A 23,297-nucleotide genomic window follows, 5' to 3' on the forward strand; every position below is an offset into this window, starting at 1 on the left:
AGAGACATACAGTGACAAAGTGCTAAACTCTTCGTCATCTAGCCCAGACCCCAGTACCTCAGGACCCGGACCCAGTGCATCCTCTTCACTGCCCCAGAGCGTGGCTGGATGTTGCCTGGGTCCCCAGCCAGCCCAGGATCCTCTCAATACGAACAGCTCAGTAGAACTTGACTCGTACTGTATGTCTGCATTGGAAAAGTCATGGACAGGGACCACAGAAACCCTCCCATTTTTTTTTTTTTTTTAAAATTAGCAGTATTTATCACCTTCTCAAAATCAATTGTGTATTTTAAATGAAAACAAATGACTGTTTCTAGACTGATCAATACTTGCATCTTTGCCTTTTAAAAAGTAAAAAGTTTGAATATAAGGAAATCTTTATCTTTGCTTCCGTCAATCCAAATATAATATAGCTCAATAGTTAATAAATATAATCCTCTTTGTCTGGACAGATCAACATCATAAAAAATGCAAAGAATTCTATGGTATCCAAGACCCTGTGCGGTGGAAAGCAGCCTCTTCCCTGTAAACTCCGGGCCTCGGTACTTATCTAGTCTCCTTCCTAGATGAGGAGCCGTTTATTCCTATTAAGTCTAAAGAAAAGGGTTTATATATTTAATGATTCTAAAACCAAAATGCTACCTACTATCTGCACAATTGCCATTTTATCTCTCTAAACTTCTCTGGCTGACGTTTTTAAAAGGGCAAAAGCAGAAAACCCTTATATAATACCTAATTTGTACATCTGCGGTTTCCCTCTGACTGGCACAGGCACCATATGTTTTTAATTATCATAATAGCCCTAAAGAACCTGTTCGGTGGGAAACACATATGATCCTTTTATTACTGGTTTGTAATTTAAACAGTTTTAACAGAAAAGGTCTGGCTATAGGGGAGTGACGGGCTCAAAGGCCTAAGATCCCTGTCGTCGACCTCTGGAAGCTCAAGTTCAGATCCCACCCACCAGGCAGGACCTCCTTCCCCTGCTTGACAGAGGTAATTGGTCACACGTGAAGCGGCTCTGCGGGACCTTTAAAAGACAGGATCTGTGATCTCCAGTGATGCTGGAGTCTGGTCAGAGCCTGACACAGTGGGCAGAGGGTTGATAAATATTATCCTAGTCTGACCTCTGCTGCCCTCACAGCTGGGGGCTGGGCCCATGGCAGCCCCCGTCTGGAGGGTCTACTGGTGCCCTGGGCCACCCACTCTCCACTATCCCCCACCTGGACCCCAGAGAACAATTGCAAGGTGAGGGGTCAGGTTTCCTTGAGGCCCTCTTGCTTCGGGGAGGGCTGGGTAGACAGTCTTTTCCTGGAGGTTGAAGTATAATAAATACAGCCTTAAAAATAATTAATTTGCAGACCGCGAGATGGAAGAAATCTTGGGATGGGGATGATCTAGTGGGACTTTCTCATTCATGACGAGCTGAGGATGCTGAGGGGACAGGAAGAGACCTGCTCAGGGTCCCAGGCAAGTCCTCAGCCGGGTGGGTCACATGCAGCACATCTGACCGCACCCAGCGCCCCATCCTGCTTTTTCCCAGGTTCTACCTATGGGTGCAATCTCCACTTGGAATTGCCACATTTTGTCCCAGGACCCAGATCTACAGGATGGCAAGAAAATGCTATTTTTATTTATTTGTTTTTTGGTCTGCTCGTTTAGGTTTAAGGGCTTCCCAGGTGGTGCTAGGGGTAAAGAACCTGCCTGCCAATGCAGGAGATGTAAGAGACCCAGGTTCGATCCCTGGGTTGGGAAGATCCCCTGGAGGAGGGTACAGCAACTCACTCTGGTATTCTTGCCTGGAGAATCCCATGGACAGAGAGCCTGGAGAGCTACAGTCCATAGCATCGCAAAGAGTCAGACACGACTGAAGCGACTGAGCACACATGCACAAATAAGGATTAAAGGCATGGGAAAGCCCCACAGGGCAAGGCAACAAAATGTCATCTCGGGGTAGCTCCACTGCTGAATGAATCAGACCCTCGTGTGCTTGCTGAGTCACCTCGGGTAAGGTAAGTGTCTTCTCTGTGCCTCCATTTGCCCATATGTAAAATGGGAAGAATGAAAATTACATCTGCCTCAGGGGATTTTTATAATATAAGGATTAGATGAAAGAATAACATTTGCAACTTTCACTTTCATATATATATATGGTATTTAAAATTGGAGTTGGCCCTGGCACATAGCTAAGCATTTATGATTTAAAACCAAACTTGGTAGATGGAGGGGTAGCTCAGAGGACCTGATCTTGTAGGTGACGCTTAGGCATGGGGAGATCAAGAGGATAAAGTCACGTCCCTGAACACCAGAGGCAAGATGCTGGGTTAGAATGGGACAAAACCTCCAGTTATAACTGCTTTCTGGCAACCTCTCAAGGAATCCAGGGGGCGGGGGCAGTGTTAGGAGCAATGGCCATCAGACTTTCTCGGGCTATCCAAATGGCAGGTCTGATTCCACTCAGCTGTCGTGAAAGTGGCTTTCTCGTTTCCACTACTGGGGGTTTTAGCATTCAAATATGACTCTATGATATTGTATTACTTTGATTTTTTTTTCTTTGTCATAGCTTGATACTGGAAATGCAATACAGGTGACCTTTGAACAATGTGGATCTGAGCTGCTATTAGTAGTTAAGTTTGGGGGAGTGAAAAGTTATACCCCTTTTGACTGTGTAGGGCATCAGCACCCCAAGTACCCTAATCGGTCACCTTAGTGTTAGTCGCTCAGTCCTGTGTGACTCTTTGTGACCCCATGAACTGTAGCCCACCAGGCTTCTCTGTCCATGGAACTCTCCAGACAAGAATACTGGAGTGGGTGGTCATTCCCTTCTCCAAGGGATTTTCCTGACCCAGGGATTGAACCTGGGTCTCCTGCATTATAGGCAGATTCTTTACCATCTGAGCCACCAGTGGAGCCCAGTGGTCACGAGTCAACTGTATATGGAATAATGTAGCTGAAACCCTCTATTATCTAGCACATACTCTTCGCCAGGCTTACAGCACAGCTCCGGACAGGTATTTGCATACACTGCGGTCCCTAAGCTGCCAGGCAGGCGCCTGGTACCTGTGTGCATGGACTAAGCTGAGGCTCAGGGAGGCTCTCTAATGGGATGCTCATGGCTTGAGAAGTTGGAAGGCTTTTCCAACGAGTAGAAAAAGAACCCTGGGCAAGTCACCTGACATATTGTGGCCTCGGTGGCCTCATGCATAAGATGGGTTCTGCTAAACAGGTGAGTCTGGTTATGCAGAAGTGACTGGCAACCAGAAAGGCTGAAGAAGGACCAGCTGGCATTGGACCTGTGACACTGGAGGGGCCCACTTGTCTGCAGGTGAGGCTGGGAGTGAGACATGACAGGCACATCCTCCCATGCCACCCTATCTTTCCTCCTTCAGGACAGGCTCTCTCCAGGTGAGTAGGTGGGACAGGCATTCATCCAGCCAACCCCACCCTTAGAGGAGGAATGAAAGAATCACAAGTCCAGATCTGGCCCTCCCAGTGACCCCAGAAGACGAGAGGAAGCCTTCTCATAAGTTTAAATAAAGGGGGAATACAAAGCCCCCACCCCAGAGGGACTGCTCTTTCCTTTTGGCAAGAAGAAGGCCAGATGGCCACCTTCACTTGAGATGTCAATTGTGACCTCCTGACTCAACAAACAACAAGTGCATCTTAATCAGTGAGTGCCCTTCCTGTCCACCAGAAAAGGCTACTGCTCTGACCCGCCCCTCAATGAAACAAGACTTTCTTAATCACAGGCTGCCTCGAGGGGCTGGGAGGGGGACCACAGGCCCTGGCTGACCCTGCCACCAGCAGCTACTGTCCCTGCTCGCTGCCTGCCTGCCTGGAGCCAGCCCAGCTCGGCAGGCCAGCCAAGTAGAGGCTGGGGTGAAGGCGCCTCCAAATTTCCAATTCGGGGAATAATAACTCACATGACTTCGATCCCATCTGTACCCAGTGAAGGCAGAGCAGGGAAAGGAGCATAAAACACAAAGTTCCCACAGTCAACATCTGTCTTAGTGCAAACAATGGACCATTATCTTGTAAATAATTCTGATTAAGCTGCAGCGTTTCCTCCTGAAGCTGGTGGTGGGAAGCAGGGGGAGGGCGCCACTGGGAAGCTGGCCTGGGCCGCCAGGTGCTACACTTAGAGCCTCCCCTGGCCCCTGCCCGTCACCCTCGCCCTGCCCACGGCAGCAGGCCCTCTGACCACCTCCAAACCCCAGGTGGCTTCGGGAAGGTTCCTCCCTGCCGCCATGCTCTCCGTTCTGCTGGCTCTTCTCCTCTTCCTCACTCTATTTCCCACTTTCCTCCCCTCTCCAGATGCCATCTCCATCATATTTCTTTTAGTCTGTTCATACTGGTTTTCTGTTCTCTCACCATCTCCTTCCTACCCTTTTATCTCCCCAGGTCTCCAGTTTCCCCTCTTCACGCCTTCCCCCTACTCTCCACTCCAACCTCCACCTCTCTCCTTTCTTCATCCACACCTCTGACTCACTGCTCTTCACCTCTCTCTCCTTGTCTGGTCCTTCCTGCTCTTGGTCTCATGGTGGCTGGCTGTCCTCCCATCCCAGGCCCACCCCTCCAGATTCTGGATTGGTGTAGAGTCAGGAGATTTGGAGGCCTACATGCCCCACCTGCTCCCCGGCTATCTCAGACCATCATGTCTGAACAAGGCCAACCAGAAGCACTGTGCCTGCAGGAACCCCTCTTCCCACCACTAGGAAACCCCTCATGCCCCACCCCAAATCCAAAGACCCTCTCCTGCCTCTGCACCCATACATCTCCTGTGTCATGAAAAAGAGCTGGGGCTTCCCAGAGCTGCCCAACAATAAAGAAGTCCAGGCACGCACCTGTGCAAAGGAGACAGGATTACTCACTTTGTGAGGGCATTTATCCCAAAGTTCTCAAGAAAATCCCCCTGGTGATTTAAATTGAATTGCCTGAATCTGATTTTGAGATGACACTTCAAGCCCAAAGTTTCCATATAAAAGCAAAAGCCACTGTATAAGAACCCTGTTCGTGCTAGCTGACCACTGGACATTTTTTTTTTTAATCTCCTAATTTTAAACCCTTTGCAGCATGAGAAGAAAACAAGAAAAAAGTTCAGTTGGAGCCAATAGGGGTGATGTCTGCACATCCCAGGAATGGGATCACTGAACCCCAGCACACCTTTCTCCGTGGATGAGATGGAATCCCAGTGAGGCTGTCTAGACAGAGGCCTTCAGGTGGTAAGTACAGATTGGCAAGCATGAGGGGCTCCATGCTCTGCAATACCTTACCCAAATTCTCTCCCCACTTGTCAAGGTCTTAGGGAGTATGAGTCTTCATGGCAACCCTGCCTGGGGCCTGCATGGCAGCAGAAATCCTAAAATAACTGGAATGTGGATGATCTGCCAACCTCCAACTTACTCATTCAAATTCATTTTATTGTCTTGAGGATGTACAAGGGCACACAAGTGTATCCTTTGGTGGATGACAAAACGAGAGCAATCAACCCTAACTCTACTGTACAGCACAGGGAACTCTACTCAGTACACTGTATAACCTATATGGGGGAAGAACCTGAAAAGGAATAGATAAATGGATATGTATAACTGAATCACTTTTCTGTATACCTGAAACTAACAGACCATTGTAAATCAACTATACTCCAAGATAATTTTTTTAATTAAACAAAAGCCAAGGAATGGAGGAGTTCAAAGTTGGAGATAGTGCACACTGTCCCAAACTCAGGGGCTTGCTAGCCAACAGTGACTTTGAGTGGCCACAGGAATGCTGAGGATGGAAAAGTGGAAGGGTTGCAGGTATGGAAAGGGATGTGAATTGTTCCTCAGGCCCCGTGCATGCAAGATGGAGCACAGCATGACCCCTCTTCTCTTCCTACCTCCCACCTTTCCCTTACTGGGTTGGAGTGTTGGGTGGGAGTGGGGGCTCCCAAGAGGGACTACATACTGTCACACCCAAGAAGGGCACCTTGGATTATCAAGTTGATATCAGTAAAGCACTTGAGGAAACCTTATCATCATGAAAATACTCAAGCTCCACTGTGAATACAATAGGTGGTAAAATGAAAAAAAGTTAAATAATCAGATTTTTCTTGCACTATTATGAACCCAAAGATCCACTTTTATTGACTCCCTCTTTTAAAAAGAAAAATTGACCAACTTCTAGAATTAGAAGGGAAATGCCTCAATGCTCTTCTTACGAGTTAATAAAAATGTCTTGATGAAGAAGCAAGTATTCATATGCCCCATTCTCAGACTGAAACCCCACATGTTCATGTACTTGTGGGAAGACCAACTTGGTGCCCACACCTGGGACCCTGCAAGACTGAGTGCTCATGAGGACTCTAGAAAAGATGGAGTCTTAGAGAGTCACCAGAAAAGTCAAGGAAACAGGGATCCTGAATGCCATAGAATTTGAGACCCAAGAGGATACTGAGGGGACTTGTCCAAGCTCCTTGGAGCACAACTGCTGTAGACACTGTAGGTCCTCTGACCCCCGGGCCAGCCCTCCATCCAGCCTCCAGAAAGCCTGGCCCTAAGCTGAGTGCGTGTCCCAATATTTAAAATCTGCAGTTAGCGTCCCACCTTAGAGTATGAATCTGCCCTCACCCTGGGCTCTGGAAGACGTGACCCTCTGCAGTGCACCACAGATGTAAAAATCCTTAGACCAAGGGGTTCTGGCTTGTGCTGGATGCTGTCTGTGCCCGACCCCTTCCCCTCTGGCTCCCCAGGATGCCAGTGGCCTCTTGTTTCTCTTTGATTGTGACTGTTTCACTGTTGGGTGAGCAGCTGCTGCTGCTAAGTCGCTTCAGTCATGTCCGACTTTATGCGACGCCATAGACAGCAGCCCACCAGGCTCCCCCGTCCCTGGGATTCTCCAGGCAAGAACACTGGAGTGGGTTGCCATTTCCTTCTCCAATGCATGAAAGTGAAAAGTGAAAGTGAAGTTGCTCAGTTGTGTCTGACTCATAGTGATCCCATGGACTCCAGCCCACCAGGCTCCTCCATCCATGGGCTTTTCCAGGCAAGAGTACTGGAGTGGGGTGCCATTGCCTTCTCCAGGGTGAGCTGTAGTGACTCTCAACTACTGAGAGTTGCAGAGCTGGTGGATAAATGCCCCAGCTTCTTCAGCCCTCAGGGGTCATTCTGAGGTGAATGTCACATCGTGTCCTAGAGGATCCCAGGGGACAATGCCTAGTCCCTGATAAGTGGCAGCTCTGTCAGCACCCTCAAACATGCCTCCCAGGACTGCCCCCCCCACCTCAACAAACTGCACCGCGCTCATGTCAGGCTCTGCTCTGGTGAGACCCTGAGTAGGTCAGCCATGGGCTCTAGAAAGATTGAGAAGATTAATGGACTCGCATTGACAAGAAAGAGGCCAACATTCTGTGAACCCCCAGTTAAACCTTGAGGCCTCTGCACCCCAGTAAGACACCTGCCTCCACCTGGTCCCTAGGTGCAGGGACAAGTTGGGTGGCTTGTTCTTGCGACTGCCCCAGCCCTCCCCCCAGGACATACGAAACACTTGAGTTCCAAAGAGAAAAGCAACTTGTCCATCATATAAAAAGAGCAATAATTTGGTAAATTAATTGCAAATTTGCTTTCCCCGCTTGGTTGCCTTTCTCCTTTTCTGTGGATAATTGAGAGTATATTATATTAATTCGACAACAACAGAAGTTCAAAAAGAAAACTTAACCTTGTGAGCAGTGGGTTACCATTAGATGGGTATGTCTGAACAACTCTACAAAGAGCATGAACGACAAACCCTTCATACAGCCAGCCAATTTCTGGGTGCACAGATGGAGACTTTTGCTCATGAAACTGCTGTGCAGAGTTCCCCAACTTTAACCTTGAGAATGCAGTTTGCTCTAGAGACAAAATCCGCTCCTGCACAGATAACACTGTACATGTTGAGCTGCATACTTAGGGCTGTAATTCACTCATCATGATGTTTCTTTGAGAAAAAGTGACTATAGGTAAGAAGAAATCGTCTCCCAAAATTTGGACTCTTTTCCCCTCCACCAAAACATCTGAGTTTCTTCAAAACATGAGTAATTGAAGAAGTGGACTTGAAGACTAGTTTTCACCATGAGCTGCACAAGCCTTCTCCCCCTCAGTCTATCCCACCTCATGGCACAGTTACCTCCTTGAAACTCCTTTCCCCTCTTTCCACCTCAGACCAGTGGGCCGTCCTTGCTTAGAAGGGTCTAGGCTTTAAGGCCAAGGGTAGAGTCATAGGGGATGCTTGGGGTTGCCCCAAATCTGAGTCCAAACAGGTTGCGCTTTTTGTAATGCCATGTGGGGATGGGGAGGGGGAGGCAGGCTTCCAGAAACAGGACCGCCGGCCCCCACGCTGAGCTGTGAAATGAAGTCAGCTCATCCAGGAGGCCTGGATGCACCCAGCTCCCTCACAGCCACAGACAGGATGTTCCCAAGAACATTCAGCTGGTGAGAAAGGAGTTCTTTCCCAGAGGCAGGGGGATGAGAGGGAGGTGGGGAAGAAGGGGGCAGAGGAGGGAGGGTTGTGAAATGAGAGAGGGTAGGAGGCTGGGGGCGGGTCATAAAGAATTGGAGGAGAGAATCCACAAATGTCTCCTCTAAGCTTGAGAAGCTCCCCTGGGGGAGCAACCCAGGAAATACCCCTGCTTTCGAAGTGGAAATATGGAGACCCCGTTAGGGAAATCGAGCCCTCGTGGAGGGAAGAGGGAAATAGACGCCTGGATGGGGGGCTCCAGGGAACTTTCCTGCCGTCAGCACAAGGAGCCAGGATGATCTGTTTCCTGCAGCGGTTCTGCCTCTGTTGCCAAGACCTGGCCGTTCACGCTGCACTGGACTCCCAGCCCCTTCCCTGCTGGAATGGTGGTCTCGGCAAGGGTTCCCACAGTGTACAACATGACCGTAAATGAAGAACAGTGCCAGGGACTATGTGTTCAACCCCGGGCCCTTCAACAGAGCCCTCTGGTCCCCACTGCACCCTGGCCAAGGGGTAAAGAGGGTGCCCCTTCACAGAGTGGATAGTGGTGAGCCCCTCCTTGGGAGCTGCAAAGGTAGCTTCTAAAACCCAACGTGGCTTCAGGCCCCGGTGGAGAGAACAGGCTCACAGAGGCTTGGTGTGTGTGAGGAGGTGATGCAGGGCTCATGGAGCCATCAGGGACCCAGGAAAGGGCAGGGATGAATTCTTGTCCCAGGGCAGTTCCCCAGACTCAGGTGGTATTGGAAACAAAGATGAGATCCCCAAACCCCCGGAGTCTTTCTTTCAGTTCAGGCTCTGCCTACACACTGCTGGTCAAAGCTGGTCCAGGTGAATGTGGCTGGGGTCACTCGCTATACCTTGGCTAGGCATGTGGGCGTCCACCAAGTTTTCCATCAGAACCCACAATGCATGTTCTCAGCTTCATGGAACAGTATCCTGTTTTCAGAATCTCTCACTTTCACTTCTTATCTCCAATAAGACACAACCTAATCCTGTACTCTATGGTCTTCGGGGTTACTTGAACAATTTCCATGAGACCTACTGAAGGGAATGTTTTCAGCAGTCAAGGTGACAAGGTTGACCTACTGATGGGCCAGGTATGTTCCAGTGGACGCTTCTGGGCTTCCGTTCCCTTGTACACAGGACACTTCATTTATCTGGAGAAGGGGGGACCATGCTTGGGGCTTGGGATTCTGTCAAACAATGATAATACCTCCCCCACCCCCAGGACCAGTTAGCCACGCAGCAGCATGTGCATGGAATTTAGAAGTTTACAAAACACGCCCAATTAGAGAAGCTTGGTAACACTGTTGAAGTGGCAAGTGCCTGAAGTCCAGCTCATGGACGAAAAAAAAAAAAAACCTAAGCGATCACAAAAGAAAAGTGAAATCCTTGCTTTGTGCCTCCTGCTGTGATGGGGGTGGGGGCGGAGCTGGCAGAAGCCTGTTACAACAGACAAGGGCGCGACCAAAATATCACAGTGGATGAAGTTGCACACTCCAGCAATTCCAAGGGCCTCTCCATGGAAAACTATGCTTCACAGGACGGAAAGAAAATGGTAAAGTTTGCTGGACCAAGGCCAGGCGTGTGTCGTCCTCCACATGGGGGATGAGGGACACGGGGCCTGTGAGCTGTCGTGGGGTCTGATCACCCACCCGAGAGACACTTGTGCACACAGATGCTCTCCCCAAACCCACCACGGTCACCCCACCCAATGGGGAGGTGCCTTGACATTTGTATGTTTAGGAGCTGTGACTCTTGGAGCCTCCTAAAGATGGGTGGAAAATATGGCAGGTGACCCAGCAAACAGCCCATGGGACAGCACCTCTAGCTTCCCTGAATGTCCTGTTGAGGCTTCCAACAGACAGAGGGATGTCAAGGGTGGAGGGTGTTGCGGAGTGAATTAACATAATGACTCAAAACTGCACTAATGTTTCACAGCTTTTTTTATTAGCAATACCAAGATAAGTTATTGAAGCATTTTTAGTATTGTTTTACATTCCATTCATAAATGACCTAACTTGTAACTCAGCATACAGCACACTTCGAGATATAGTTTGACACTTATTCAGAAAGCTACAATTATTATAACTTACATGCCTTCATTACCAGGAACACCTTCATATATCTTCTAATTACTTCAACAATACTCTATTCCAAAGCACACGATAACCCAGTACAAGTTTACACATTTTGCTTCAATCACCGTTTTTAAGGAGTAGATGTTGAGGTGCTGTTCACTGGTATTTTACCGTCATCTGTTCCTGGTTAACGTGACGACCTGACACAATATTAAACTAGCAATATTACTGCTTAAATACTATGGAGAAAGAGAATTACTGCACTTTTCTGTATTCTTCTAAAGTGTTACAAAATACAGGACAATCGGACACAAGCAGTAATGCCGAGACCATCACAGGGCCCGCTTCTAGAAGCTGTGCTGAGCGGAAGCCCCCCCAACAGGGTTTCCACAGGTGAAGGGACTCCAATCCACCCGTGTTTGTTCTGCAGAATTCATGACTCTGAGGGAATTTTCTCTCTCGCTCAGGTTACTAAGCCTTCACCATCCTTCGCTAATAGTGGAACATATGGGGCAGTATTTTTAGTCTCCCTGATTCTTTGCTATATATACTGTAGGTTGGTGGTGTATACACATACCTATGCCAATAGTAATTATTTATTCAACACACATATGTGTATACATTCTTCTCTTGACTTTACACGATTAACAAGCTGCAGAGAGCCACCGAGGAGCACGAACAGACAAGGGCAAATCCAGCTAGACCGACTAGAACAGGGGGTGTCACTTACCTGCAAGAAAATGTGCAGATTCATTAAACAATCCAGAAACCATGTGGGCTAGAGGCATTTGAAAGCAAGGGCAGGGCCACACTCCCTAATTGTTTAATGGAATGATGACAATAAAGCAATATTTATAAAATTTGGTCCTTCCATCTCTGGCTAAAGCAAGAATAGTCTATGTGATTAGAGCAGGTTGGCAATTAGATGCAGAGGCGCTGTTGATCAGAACTAAGAAATAGGAGATAATTACTACTTATTTGAAACCTGGGCTTGGCACATAACATCTGAATAAAAAGAAGAAAGAACCTGATTCCTTCAGCAGCTAAGATGTCTGTAGCTAGATGGCTGTCCATGCCAACCACCACTTTGATTCAGCAGCCTCAGAAGGCAGACCCCAAAGCTTAAGCCCAGGGTCCCCCAAAGCACTCAAGATACACATAGGGTCACCCTGCTCCTATTGCACATGGCGGTGGCTGGGCCTGCCTGGAGAACTTGCATTTCCCCAGGGATGTGGATGTCCATTCTGACAACACTCTCTTCACTTGGCATTCTCCTCCTCTCTCCCAATTTGAAGTCATCATTGGGGAGGAAAAATTACTGTATACAGGCATGTATGTTTTGAACCAAAGAGTTTGGTTGGTCTCTTCTCCCAACCCAGGCTTGATCCTGGGCAACAGGTATCATGCGATCCGAAGAGAACATGGATACGGCAACCAAAATGAAAGCTACCAGACTTCTGCTTCGGAGGCACTGTTGATTCAGACAGTAGCTTTTGGAGCCAAAAATATGCAGCAAAAGGAAAGGAACATAAACAAGGCTAAATGTCACCAGTGTTTGCCGACTTACAGACACCATCCATTTGTTTGTTCTGAAATGACGAGTGGACCATTTGGCAAATACAATGGTATTCACACAACAGTTCTGTCATCCTGCAGTGCAAACGACATCACATCAGTGGCATTCCCATTTAATTTAAACAGAAGGAAAGGGAGGAGGAGTAGAATGCCGAAAGAGTTTGGAGAGGGCTGTCATCCAAAGAGGCCGCACCCGGTGAGGCTCTGGATGGGGCCAGGGGAGAGCCTGTCCAGGGCGCTGGTTTCTGTGGGAGACCCAAGGGGATAGCACCTGTACATTGTCCCACCAGAGACAAAGGGAAAGGCTCTGCAGCCAGCGCAGGGGCAGAGCAGGCAGGATGGAGCGGTGATTTGCATTAACTGAAAGGATCTGCCCCTGGACTTCAGAACAAGCCAACTGGTCCTCCCTACTGAGGTCTAACGTCAGGCCCTGGACATGCACTATGACTGGGGGCAGGCTGGACAATGGAAGTCAACAGCCAACCTGGAAATGATAAAATTGGGCAAAGAAAGGGAGTGCAAAAGTTGTGCTTTATCCACAGTGTCTGTAAGCTGATAGTAAGAGTCAGCTCAGGAAGAAGAGAAGAGGAGGATAATTGCTCATTTGGCTTTAAATAAAGCATGGCAGCTCTAGAGACAAGACCCTATGGCAGAGATTCCCTGGGCCTCCTAGGCTCACTGCACTCCCAAGTGTTGGCTGAACTTGGGCACCTGTACACTTGGTAGATTTCAATTTGGTGGTTCTCTTTCTGTGCCATTTAACTAATTTTCTTTCTCCATTAGAACCTGTTGGCTTCAGGGCCACACCTTAAAACTTAGAATTATCCACGAGACCAAAAAACGTACCACCTATCATAGGCTATGCACCGGGAGCTTGTGCTTGGGTGCCTTCATACATACATATGCAGTGTTCACAGTGGCACACACGCCAGCCACAGCTCGCTTGGAAACCCCTGACTAACCACAGACATTTGCCATTTCTTAGCCAAAGCCTGAGGTGGTAAGACACTTCCTACTCTGAAGCACCAGCTTTCTATCAGGAGGCGAACTGGGTAGAAACTGGAAGGGTGTGACCACAGTGATGGGATGTTACCACTAAATTGCCAGAACTGCCTTCCAAGCTAACATTCCCACATACCAAGAAATAGCCATCAGTGACTTGGCATGGCAGACATGAGGAAATAAAATGTGTCTCCATAACCTTGATGGAATGTAAGATTTGTACCTGCTCAGTGCTAAAAGGGACAATTGCAACCCAAAGATGTTTGGGCAGTGACATCACCTACTTGTGATAGCCTAATGTGGACATCATCTCTTCTAGAAAATATCAGCTCCATTTATCCAAGCTCTTCTACCTCCATCATCTCTTTTTATCCTTACGGTTCTGTCCATCAAAGAGCTCCTGTGTCTTTCTTGTCTGCCTGCTTTGGCTGTGATGGTGGCAGCCCTGAACCCGGCATGAGTCATGGAGAAGGGTGTTCTCCTACAAGTCTTTTACACACAGACAGAGATGTGACCTTCCAGAAAAAACTACTCCAGGCTATGTAGGTCTACAAGGCCCCTCTCACTCTCAGAAAGTCTCCTGCATCTCTGGCATTAAACGGCAATAGATGGAATGTTGCAGCTGCTGACCCGAGTCCTGCCCGCATCATCTCACAGGCCGGTGGGGTTGCAGAGGATGGTTTTCACATATCTTTTCTAGGGATGACCACAGCAATGCAACCTTCTTTATACTCGAGCAGGGGCGGACAAACTAGGACCCCTGGGCCAATTCTAGCCCACTGCCTGTGTCAGTAAATGAAGCTTACTGGAATGCAGGCATGCCCATTTGTTTCCTTATTGCTTGCTGGCTGCTTTGTGCTGCCCAGCAGAGACCACAGAGCCTGCAAGCCTAATGGGTTCACTCGCTAACCTAGGAAAGTAGTTGCCTACCCCTGCTCTACACTGTATAGCTGGTAAAACGGTGAATATTTTCAGACTGCCTACGCTGAGAAATCAACAAGGTTTTTGGAGTACAGAAGTCACATTTCAAAAAGAGTTGAGCTCCTATCATGCCATCAGACATTTTAGAATACATGAGGCACAGAGCTTTTTGAAACCTGTCTTTTTTTTTTTTTTTCCAGGAAGGGGGGCTCCTTATTCTCCCATTGCCATGAGAGAATTCTTGGTCTCAGACATAATTTGGGTCAGGGAAGCCAGTTGCCCCCTAATTGGGAATACTGAATCAATTGCTGTTAAAGACCCTGCCTTCTCACTTGCTTCCTCCCAGGCTCAGTGGGTCACTCGGTCTGGGAGCCACTGTACAAGGACCTCAGGCCTACCACAGACAAGCTGCTAGATTCTCCTCACTCAGCTGGGCTTCCCTGAGGGTTGGTAACTCCAAGAGTAAGGGGGTTGTACCCTGCTCACTCCCTTTCCCTTAATTTGACTTTAGTTCTTCACCATCAACCCTACTTTGGGGCTCACCAAAGAACATAGAGCAAACTCTGCTCAACACATCATGGTACCCAGTCATCCATCTAGGGTTCAAAAATAAAAGTAGTGGTTGCTCTTCAAATCCACAAACTCTGGAGTGAAGCAAGTTCTGTGGGCCATGCAGCCAGGCCCACAGGTGTTGTGCAGACCCACCTCTGTGTGGTCTGGGGCCCACCAGAGCACTCTCAGATATCCAAGCTACTGGCTGATCCAACAGTTCATCAGATTTCTCAAGCTGGACAAAGGAGCTGTCTGCCTTGTCTTTTCAGTGGATATGAATGCTGCCCTGGTCTGCCCTGGCCCCTCTTATTAGATAATCGCATGGATCCTGTCCCATTACAAGACCAAGGTCAAATCCACTCTAACAAAACCAAGGGCACATCCAAGTTCTCCCACGGCATGGGAGTGTCCTTGTACAGTATGCTCTTCTACAGAATGAAGAAAGGTGGGCCATGCCTGGAGCCTGGAAATGGGGACTTTGATTGGAGCAGGATTTCCTGTAATGCGATCAGGCCCAGAGTGGGCCCTGACTCACTCTAGAAGCCAACAACGCATGCCCTTCAGTTTAATCCAAGATGGCTCAGTCACCTTCTTAGGATCATCTGTAACACGTCTCTGATCTTTAGAAATTCACGCTCGAGCTCTCAGTTGGCAAATGCTGCATGCCTCCCCTACCCAGCTGGCTGGGATGGCCTTTCTCCTGGTTGTCTCTCACCTCTGCATTGCCTAGGAGTGGACAGCACACACAGGCCAAGACCCCAGGCCTATGACATGAAGGGATGTAGGACCAGAGCTCTAAAAGTTAGAAAGCAGGCATGCAGAATTAAGAATCCAGAAGTAGAGCCTACAACGTGAGGATCACCCACAAACTGAGGGTTAAAGGCCCCTTCTCCACTCACCAGCCTGTGTCAGCAGAGCCACTGAGCTCTGGTGCAGAGGGGGCTCTACATGACTTGAACAAGATCTTTTCTGATGCTTCTCCCAACAGTTTTACACCCATGAGAATAGATACAGATGGGCATTAGCTCCTCCGACAAGCCTGTTTCTAGGGGCATCAAAGTGGAGGTTTGGGTTTACTAACCAGGCAAAGAAGAAGGCAATGGCACCCTACTCCAGTACTGTTGTCTGGAAAATCCCATGGATGGAGGAGCCTGGTAGGCTGCAGTCCATGGGGTCGCTAAGAGTTGGACACGACTGAGCGACTTCACTTTGACTTTCCACTTTCATGCGTTGGAGAAGGAAATGGTAACCCACTCCAGTGTTCTTGCCTGGAGAATCCCATGGACGGTGAAGCCTGGTAGGCTGCAGTCCATGGGGTCGCACAGAGTCAGATACGACTGAAGCAACTTAGCAGCAGCAACCAGGCAAAATCAAATGCCAAACTCTCTTGAGATAAGAACTATCAGAATAACTCTTGGTTGTGCAAAGCCCAGCTTCTTGAGGAAACCAGCTATCAAGCTGGTGGGCCTGTTTGAAAACCCATATCTATTCTGAGTGGAGCAGAGAGGAGGGAATAAACATTAAGAATATTTGATTCCTTGTGCCAATATCATATCCACCTTGGCAAAGTCAAGCCAATGGGAGTTTGAGGTTTTCAACTATCATCTGTGCTTTTTGCAATGCTAAGAAGACAGTAGACCAGGCAGGAAGAAAAATGCCCCCAAATGCCCCCTCTGTAGCTCAGTGAGTTTAAGTTTTCCTCCCAGATATCAGTTTTTAGGAAGGATGAATATGCCTGGCCCTCCCATGTCACAACAGCCAGTAAGAAATCAAGAAGAGGATTTTGATTATGGTAGGCCGGCGTGGGAGAGGGGAATGAGAAATGGACAGAGTCGAGACATCCCCCTACCCCATCAAATACAGAGGCCAGGGAGGGGCCTTTCTTGCCTGCTCCCAAACTAAGCAAGAGGATGCAGAAGAAATGAGGGTAAATGAAATGCAGAACTTGTGCTCTCTAAAAATCGGCATTTTTTGGCTGGAGTTACTTTTGGCATCTTACCATGAGTTCAAGGTGGAGTAGTGGGACCTGGATGCCCCACTGGGAAGCAACCAGGTACCCTGGAGCCTGGCTGGGCTGAGGGTCTTCACTCCCCTTTCAGGACAGGGGCTGCAACTTACATCTCAGGCTGTCACCCAGTGGCTGAAAGGCTGACTAAGCAAAGCTTTTGCTGGTACCCTAGAAATGTCAGGGGAGTGTGGTGAGCTGCTATTTGGGGAGGGGGAGAAGGGCCTGAGAGCTTCAGCTCAGAGGAAAGGGCTCCCTGACACCGCTTCCCCTCCACCCTCGCCTGGTGCAAAAGGACACAAGCAGGCATGCTTCCTCAAAGGCAGGCAGCCTTCCTTTGGCGTTGATAGGACGATGGGAAAATTAATAGGGGTAATATGAGCTCATTTCAATAATAATGAGCTTATAAACATGCCAGGTTTTGATCTTTTCTGATGCATGGATTCCTGGCAGGAACTATGGTCCTACGTAGGTATTTGAAAGAACTGAAAATAGACTTAAAAAAAAAAAAATCCCCAAACAACAATGAAAAAGAAAGCACTCCAATCACAAACTTAAAACAACAATAAAAAAAAAAAAAAAAGACAAACATCGCTCCCCTGGAAGAAAAGAAAAAAAAAAAATTGGACTGACATGAAACCCTTTTCTCCTTCCTTTAAATATTGTTTTTAACAGCTTCAAAAGTAATGAATTGTATGTGACTAAAAATAGATCTGGGGGTGTTGGTTAATGGGGCCTTATGAATCATTCAGCATAAAGAACTGTCAATATTTTTTTGAGCTGTCAGAAATCCATTTAGTGATTTTTGACAATTCAAAAAATATTTCTGACTGCTTGATCCAGTTCTTAGTGAATTAGGGAAGGAGAGAGAAAAAGAAATATATCAATTTAAATTATGAACTGAATCCAGCTTGCTGAATCCCGCTCTGTGCTAAAAGGAATGTCAGGATTCAGAAGTTAAATAGGATCTTTGCTCCCTCCCTCCCTTCCTTTTTCCCTTCCTTGCTTCCTCCCTCTTGTCCTTCTTTCCTTGCTTCCTCCCTCCCTTCCTACTTTCTTTCTGTTTTTGAACAAGTAATGCCACAGAAATGCATTCGTGGGCTACAGATGGGACGATACCATGGTCATTTGTCTCTAGTGGGGAAATTTGGGGCTGGAAATAACACACTGAGCTTCAGTTTGGAGAAAGACTTTCAAATAAGAATATCTGGGTGCCAAGAGAATGACTTTGATCCTCCCTGCCCACACCGACATTCATTTGATGCAGTTCTAGGCTTCAAATCTAGCATTACTTTTTAAGATCTGGAATTACTTTGGAGTAAACATATTCTTTAAGGAAGTAAAGAATTGCCAATTTGCTAACAAGATCAGGCAGGCATAAATCCAAGACAGACAGGATCACAACACTGCTAACCAGGGACTTCATAATGTACACTTCTTGTTAGAACAACAGACAGATGGGTGAAGAGACAGACAGACAGAAGGCAATAATAGAAGGCCAAAGTCACAGTAACTGCCATTTGATATGTCTGAAGATGAATCACAAATACCCCACAACCATCTCCCTATTTGGAGAGCGGGTCACTTTATTTCTACATTGTCGTTAGTGTGATATGATTTTAGTATCCTCTAAGTCATTATAAAGAAAAGTTTCAGAAAGCAGATTTGGCTTAGCAAAGCAGTAAGGAATTGTCTTTAGGCATCTTATGTGTAAGTTGAAAAGACTGAAAAGTTTGCAAGTTCCCAGGTCTCTTTTTCTTTTTGTTTTTTAAGTTTTTCCTGTCCCCCTCAAGTTATGGATTAAAAAACAGAGGAGTAGTTCATGCGGTGAGACCCCGCCCCCTTCTCCACGCCTTCAGTACAGGCATTTCCGATCACAATAATGCAAATTGAAACACGAAAGTACGAGGTCCAACACTTTCTAAATGAATTTGACTCTCATGATTGTCTGCATTGCGTATACCGCATAGTTGGGGGTATTTTATGTGTAGTTCAGAATCTGCTCATGGATAAATTTACCCCATTTTAAAAAAATACACAAATCAGCACTGATGTTTTTGGGAAATGAACTAAAGGAAGAGGATTCTAAAACTTACCACACAAGTCTGGCCTCTTGATACATCCAGAATTTGCTGTGCTATTTGCAAGTCCGTTAAAGGCTGCTAAGCCATCAGAGCTATAGGCCCTGAGGACCGACAGCACGTTCATCGGCTTCTCCAGGCCCTGGGGCCCCCGCTCCGGCTTGGGCAGGCCCGCCGTGGGGTCCTGGGCTGGAAGAAGGCCCGGGCTGTGCCACTGCTTCTCCGACGCCTGGGGCAGAGGGGAGACCAGTCCCTGGACAGGCTGTGGGGCGCCCGTGGGCAGCAGGCCATCGCCGCTGTCGCCGCCCCCGTCCTTGCTCAGGGCAGGCGGCTTGCTCATCACCTCCGGCTCTGTGTCAATATCCTCTTCCTCGTTGTTTTCTCCCTTGGAGGAGTCCATGTCCTCCGAGGAGGCGATGTCCGAGAGGTCATCAGTAGTGTTCTTATTTGTGGTTTCGGGGATCAGGATCGGGGCGTCATCTTCGGAGTGGGCCTTCCCGTCGGGCTCCCTGTTGGGGCAGGAGCTGGCGGCCCCCGAGCCCAGCAGGCCTGGGTAAACACTGAACTGCTTGTAGAAGTCTGATGGGAAGCTACAGAACGAGGGGTCCACGTGGCTGGGCCATGGGCCGCCCTTCTGCTCCCCCAGGGTCTCTTTGACCTGTCCTTGGGCCATCTTCTCGGAAGCCGAGTCTAGAGGTCCCATCATGGTGGAAAGCGCCATCTCTTTGTTTGATTGTACCGAGGGCAGCAAGGCCGCTTTACTGGCCTCCCGGGCTTGGTCTTTGCAATTGACTGTCACCCCGATAGTGTTATCTTTGCGTTTCGCTTTGCCCAGGTGGTTGGCCTGGAGATGAAGGGCCATCAGCTCCATAGAGGACGTTGTGAAAGCACAAAACAAGCAGCCGTGCCACGCAATGCTGTCTTGCACAGTCACCGAGGAGCCCGGGAGGGAGGCAGCGTCCGGCCGCACAGACAAGTCCAGGGGCTCGTACTGAGACTTCTCAGACTTCCTGGGGGCCACCTTGCCGCCCACCTTCTCCTCACCACCGTCCACCCCATGGACCTTCATGGAAGGAGGGTCAGAGAGGGCTTTGTCCTTCAAGTCCTTCTCCTTCTTCAGGGAGCTTAGGACAAAGCTGTCCATGAACGCCTGCAAGGACCCTTGGAAATTCACACCGTTGTTCACGATACTTTGATAAGCTCTCCCGATTTCGGAGAAGTGGGTGCTTTTGGAAGGAAGGTCAGTGCCTTTCAGGGTGTCTGAAGGAGCCTCAGAAGACATGCCACTGGCCTGTCCTGTGTGATCTCCGGATGAGAGCACTCCTGACGTCCACTGCTGAGACGCAGGGCCACCTCTGAAGTCGATTCCGGGGAGACCCTTGAAGGCGCCCCGCAGGATGTCTGGCCTGATAAACAGAGCGGCTTTGTTGGACAGCTCGTCCCTGTGGTCTTGGCTCGGGGGCTGCCCAGACAGTGGCCCAGCTCCGTTCTGCCGCTCCCGGTGGTGCCGTTCGAGGTGGTATTTTAAGGAAGCTGACTGGGTACCGGCATAATCACAGTGGGGACATTTGTAGGGTTTCTCACCTGCAAGATTTTGGTATAAGGAGAAAAAAAAAAAGTGTTAATTTCATTTTGGTGTGCTGAACAAGGCTAGAAGGATCAACATTTGTTCTTGGAAACAAAGCAGCTCAAACTAATAATTAGTTAGAGAACAACTGTTTTTTAATAGAAGAATAATTCGTACTCTTAAGCTTTTTTAATGATTTTGTACCATTTGGGACTATTCAGGAATGACATACTATCTACACACAATTAGCTATCTTTTTCTTTATCTAACATGTGAAAACGGCTGTAGATTTAAAAGCTATGATTATGAAAATTAAGCATAATAATTTCAACCACAGTGATTATTAAAAGTAGAAGTTTAAAAAGACAAAGTATGTAACAAATGGGTGGTTGCAATATTTTGTGTATACAATAGCTCTAAAATTTGTTTAAATTATACACATGGAAACCATTTTTAAACCTAAAAATTTTATGGCACTGTTACGCAAGACTGAAATGAATGATTTAAGTCTTGCTCTGCAGTAAATCATGGATATAATTAGCAAATGGCATACTGCACAAGTAATTTATCATTATTTGGAGGGCACCATTCCAGACGGGCTCAGATATCTGCAGACCTACTTCATTGTTTCTAAATAAAGAACTATAAATACCGATTCTATAAAATATTAATACCATTACAGTGCATTATGATTGCAGCATGTAAAGACATATAGTTAAGATAAAAAGCAGTCAATAAAACTTAAAAGAAAATGAGTAATAAAAAGGCACAAAATATATTTAGTTTCTGTATTTGAAATTAACATTATCTACTGGTTTTTGTAGTGCCTTAAATTTGTACTAATGGCAAACCTAATGCTCCGGTAGTAAAATGTGTAATTTACCTATAATAAGCGCTTTCTAGAGAATAAAAATAGCTTTAAAGACTGTTTTAAAACATATAAGATCATTTTCATGAATTAAATATTTATTTAAATCCAACACACAACTTCTATTGTTCTTTCCACTATGGAAAAAAATACCATGACATACAACCGAGACCTGCTTGCATTGTAGGAGAGGAAAAGAGAGGAGGGCAAACAAATGTGAATTTAAATATATTCTAAGAATTGGTACACAGTCCAGGGTCTTCTCTGGACCTTGGAATCGAAAAGCTCTCTGGAAGGAATGGGACTGTCCGGGTTCCTTGTTTACAACAGCACTCTGTCAATAATCACAATTATTTCTCCAAGGAAACTCAGGCATTCCCCACCACTTCCTCTGTTCTGTTGTAAAACAGTGATCTAAAGCAACAGCAAGTCAAGGGTGAATGGTGTATTCTGGAGACGTTTGACCATGTCTAGTCTCAGACGATGCCGGATTCGCAGTCTCCAGGCACAGGGTATTTTGGGGTAATATACTTATTAGGGGCGGGGGAGGATGCATGGATTTTGTAAATAAGAGGACCACCAGCCCGAGTTCTGACAGAGGACTCCATGTCACCTCCAGACTGTGTGCTCTAGCCTTGGAGAAGCTGTACCTGCCTCATCAAACGGTGGCTGTGTACTTCTCTTTCCCACCTACGTGCAGCTGAAGGTTCCCCGGGACACATCAGAGAGGACCCAGCTGGGACTCTCTTTCTCAAGACCAGTGACATGGATCTACAGGAAGACTCAGTCCCCTTTGATGCAGAGGTACAAATGGCTTAAGGCACCACTTCCCAGTTCTTGAAGTCAATGCCCATGATAGGCTCCAATTCCCTTCAGCCACTGCTGTGTGACATTTCACTGGAGACTAGGGAACTCTCTGCGGGATGGGCGTTGTGGATGGGGTACTTCTAGGCTGACATAGAAGTCCAGTGCCAGTTGCAGCAGAGGCAGCCCCTGAAGCTGAGGGGCAGGGGTGGGGGGAGGGGACTGTGGGGCTTGTGGCAGGAAAGCCTGATAAAGAATTCGTATCCTGGTCCATGGGTTGCTGTAAGGCCTGGGGGATGGCCCGGCAGTGAGAGCTGGCAAAGGTGCCTGCAGGTACTGGATGAGACTCAGGATGCATTTCAAAAATGCACCTGGAAACGATTAAGCGCATCTGGCAAAGGGTGTGCAGAGCATGCATGGGCATCCATCAGCAGGAGCTGCAGAGGGAGAAAGCAGGGCTTCCCTCCACGCCTGGTGGGGTGGGGCTGCCTTTCCTGGCCAACTGCAAGGATGCTTGGGGGATGTGTGTCGATTTCCAAGGGACACACATTTCAAACACTCACTGGAGCAGCGGTTCTCAGACTGTACTGAGAATTAGAACCCCCAAGGGAGTTTAAAACACCCGTCCCGGGACCCAAGGCACAGCAGTTCTGTTTCCCTGGATTCAGGGGAGGGGGGCAGAAGTGGGTGGTTCCGTAGGTGTCCCTGATGATTTTGATGCCAACAGTGTAAATGTTACATTTTGAAAAATCAGAGTGGAACTGCTTGAGGAGCTTTAGAAAGTGCTGATAACTGGTTCCACCTTTACTTCCAGAAGTTCCTGGGGCAGATTGGCCTTTGGGGTTGGCCTGAAGTGGGCAAAGGCCCCCTCACGTGACCCTCTATTGAGCCTGGGTGGAGAACCCCTACAAGGAGCCTCCCTGGGAACTGCCCTTCTAGGTGGATGCTGTGGGACCAAGCGGCAGAGGAGCGAATCTGACCCTCTGGACCCTAGGAGGCGTTTGGAGAGTCTGGGACAGACACAGGATTCTCATCTTGGGACCTTGGCTTCCTTGACCTGTAATGTTGCAAGTTGGAGCACGTGTTCTCTGTGGCATTATGTCAATTCTAAAGGTCGTGTCCAGAGCCAAACCAAGTTTCCTGAATGATGCCAGAGACAAAAATGTCCATACATGTATGCAACTGCACACCCAGAAACACACAGATTCATTCACACAGTCTCTGATGGAATGAGCAAGTCCCTACCCACCAAGTACTGTACTTGGTGCTGGAGACTAAGTGGAGAACCAAAAAGATAAGAGCCCTGCTCTCACAGGGGAGGAGAGGAGACACAGCAGAGCGATTAGAGTGGGAGGCACACCACACACAG

The 23,297-nt window shown here is 47.9% G+C and overlaps 1 protein-coding gene across 10 annotated transcripts in view; it reads right to left on the reverse strand.

Annotated features, from left to right (window-relative positions):
• ZNF536 (zinc finger protein 536) overlaps positions 1–23,297 on the reverse strand; it is a 448,820-nt gene that overhangs the window by 131,953 nt on the left and 293,570 nt on the right. For 8 of the 10 annotated variants that reach the window (XM_027516035.1, XM_027516032.1, XM_027516034.1 and 5 more), the window contains one exon: positions 18,705–20,273. In XM_027516035.1, the coding sequence (XP_027371836.1) occupies positions 18,705–20,273 (1,569 nt within the window). Of the gene's footprint in view, positions 1–10,400; positions 12,204–18,704; positions 20,274–23,297 lie in introns of those variants that run through there. The other 2 variants (XM_027516040.1, XM_027516041.1) reach the window with 2 other exon arrangements.

This window comes from Bos indicus x Bos taurus, chromosome 18 (genome assembly GCF_003369695.1).
Source record: "Bos indicus x Bos taurus breed Angus x Brahman F1 hybrid chromosome 18, Bos_hybrid_MaternalHap_v2.0, whole genome shotgun sequence".
NCBI lineage: Eukaryota > Metazoa > Chordata > Mammalia > Artiodactyla > Bovidae > Bos > Bos indicus x Bos taurus.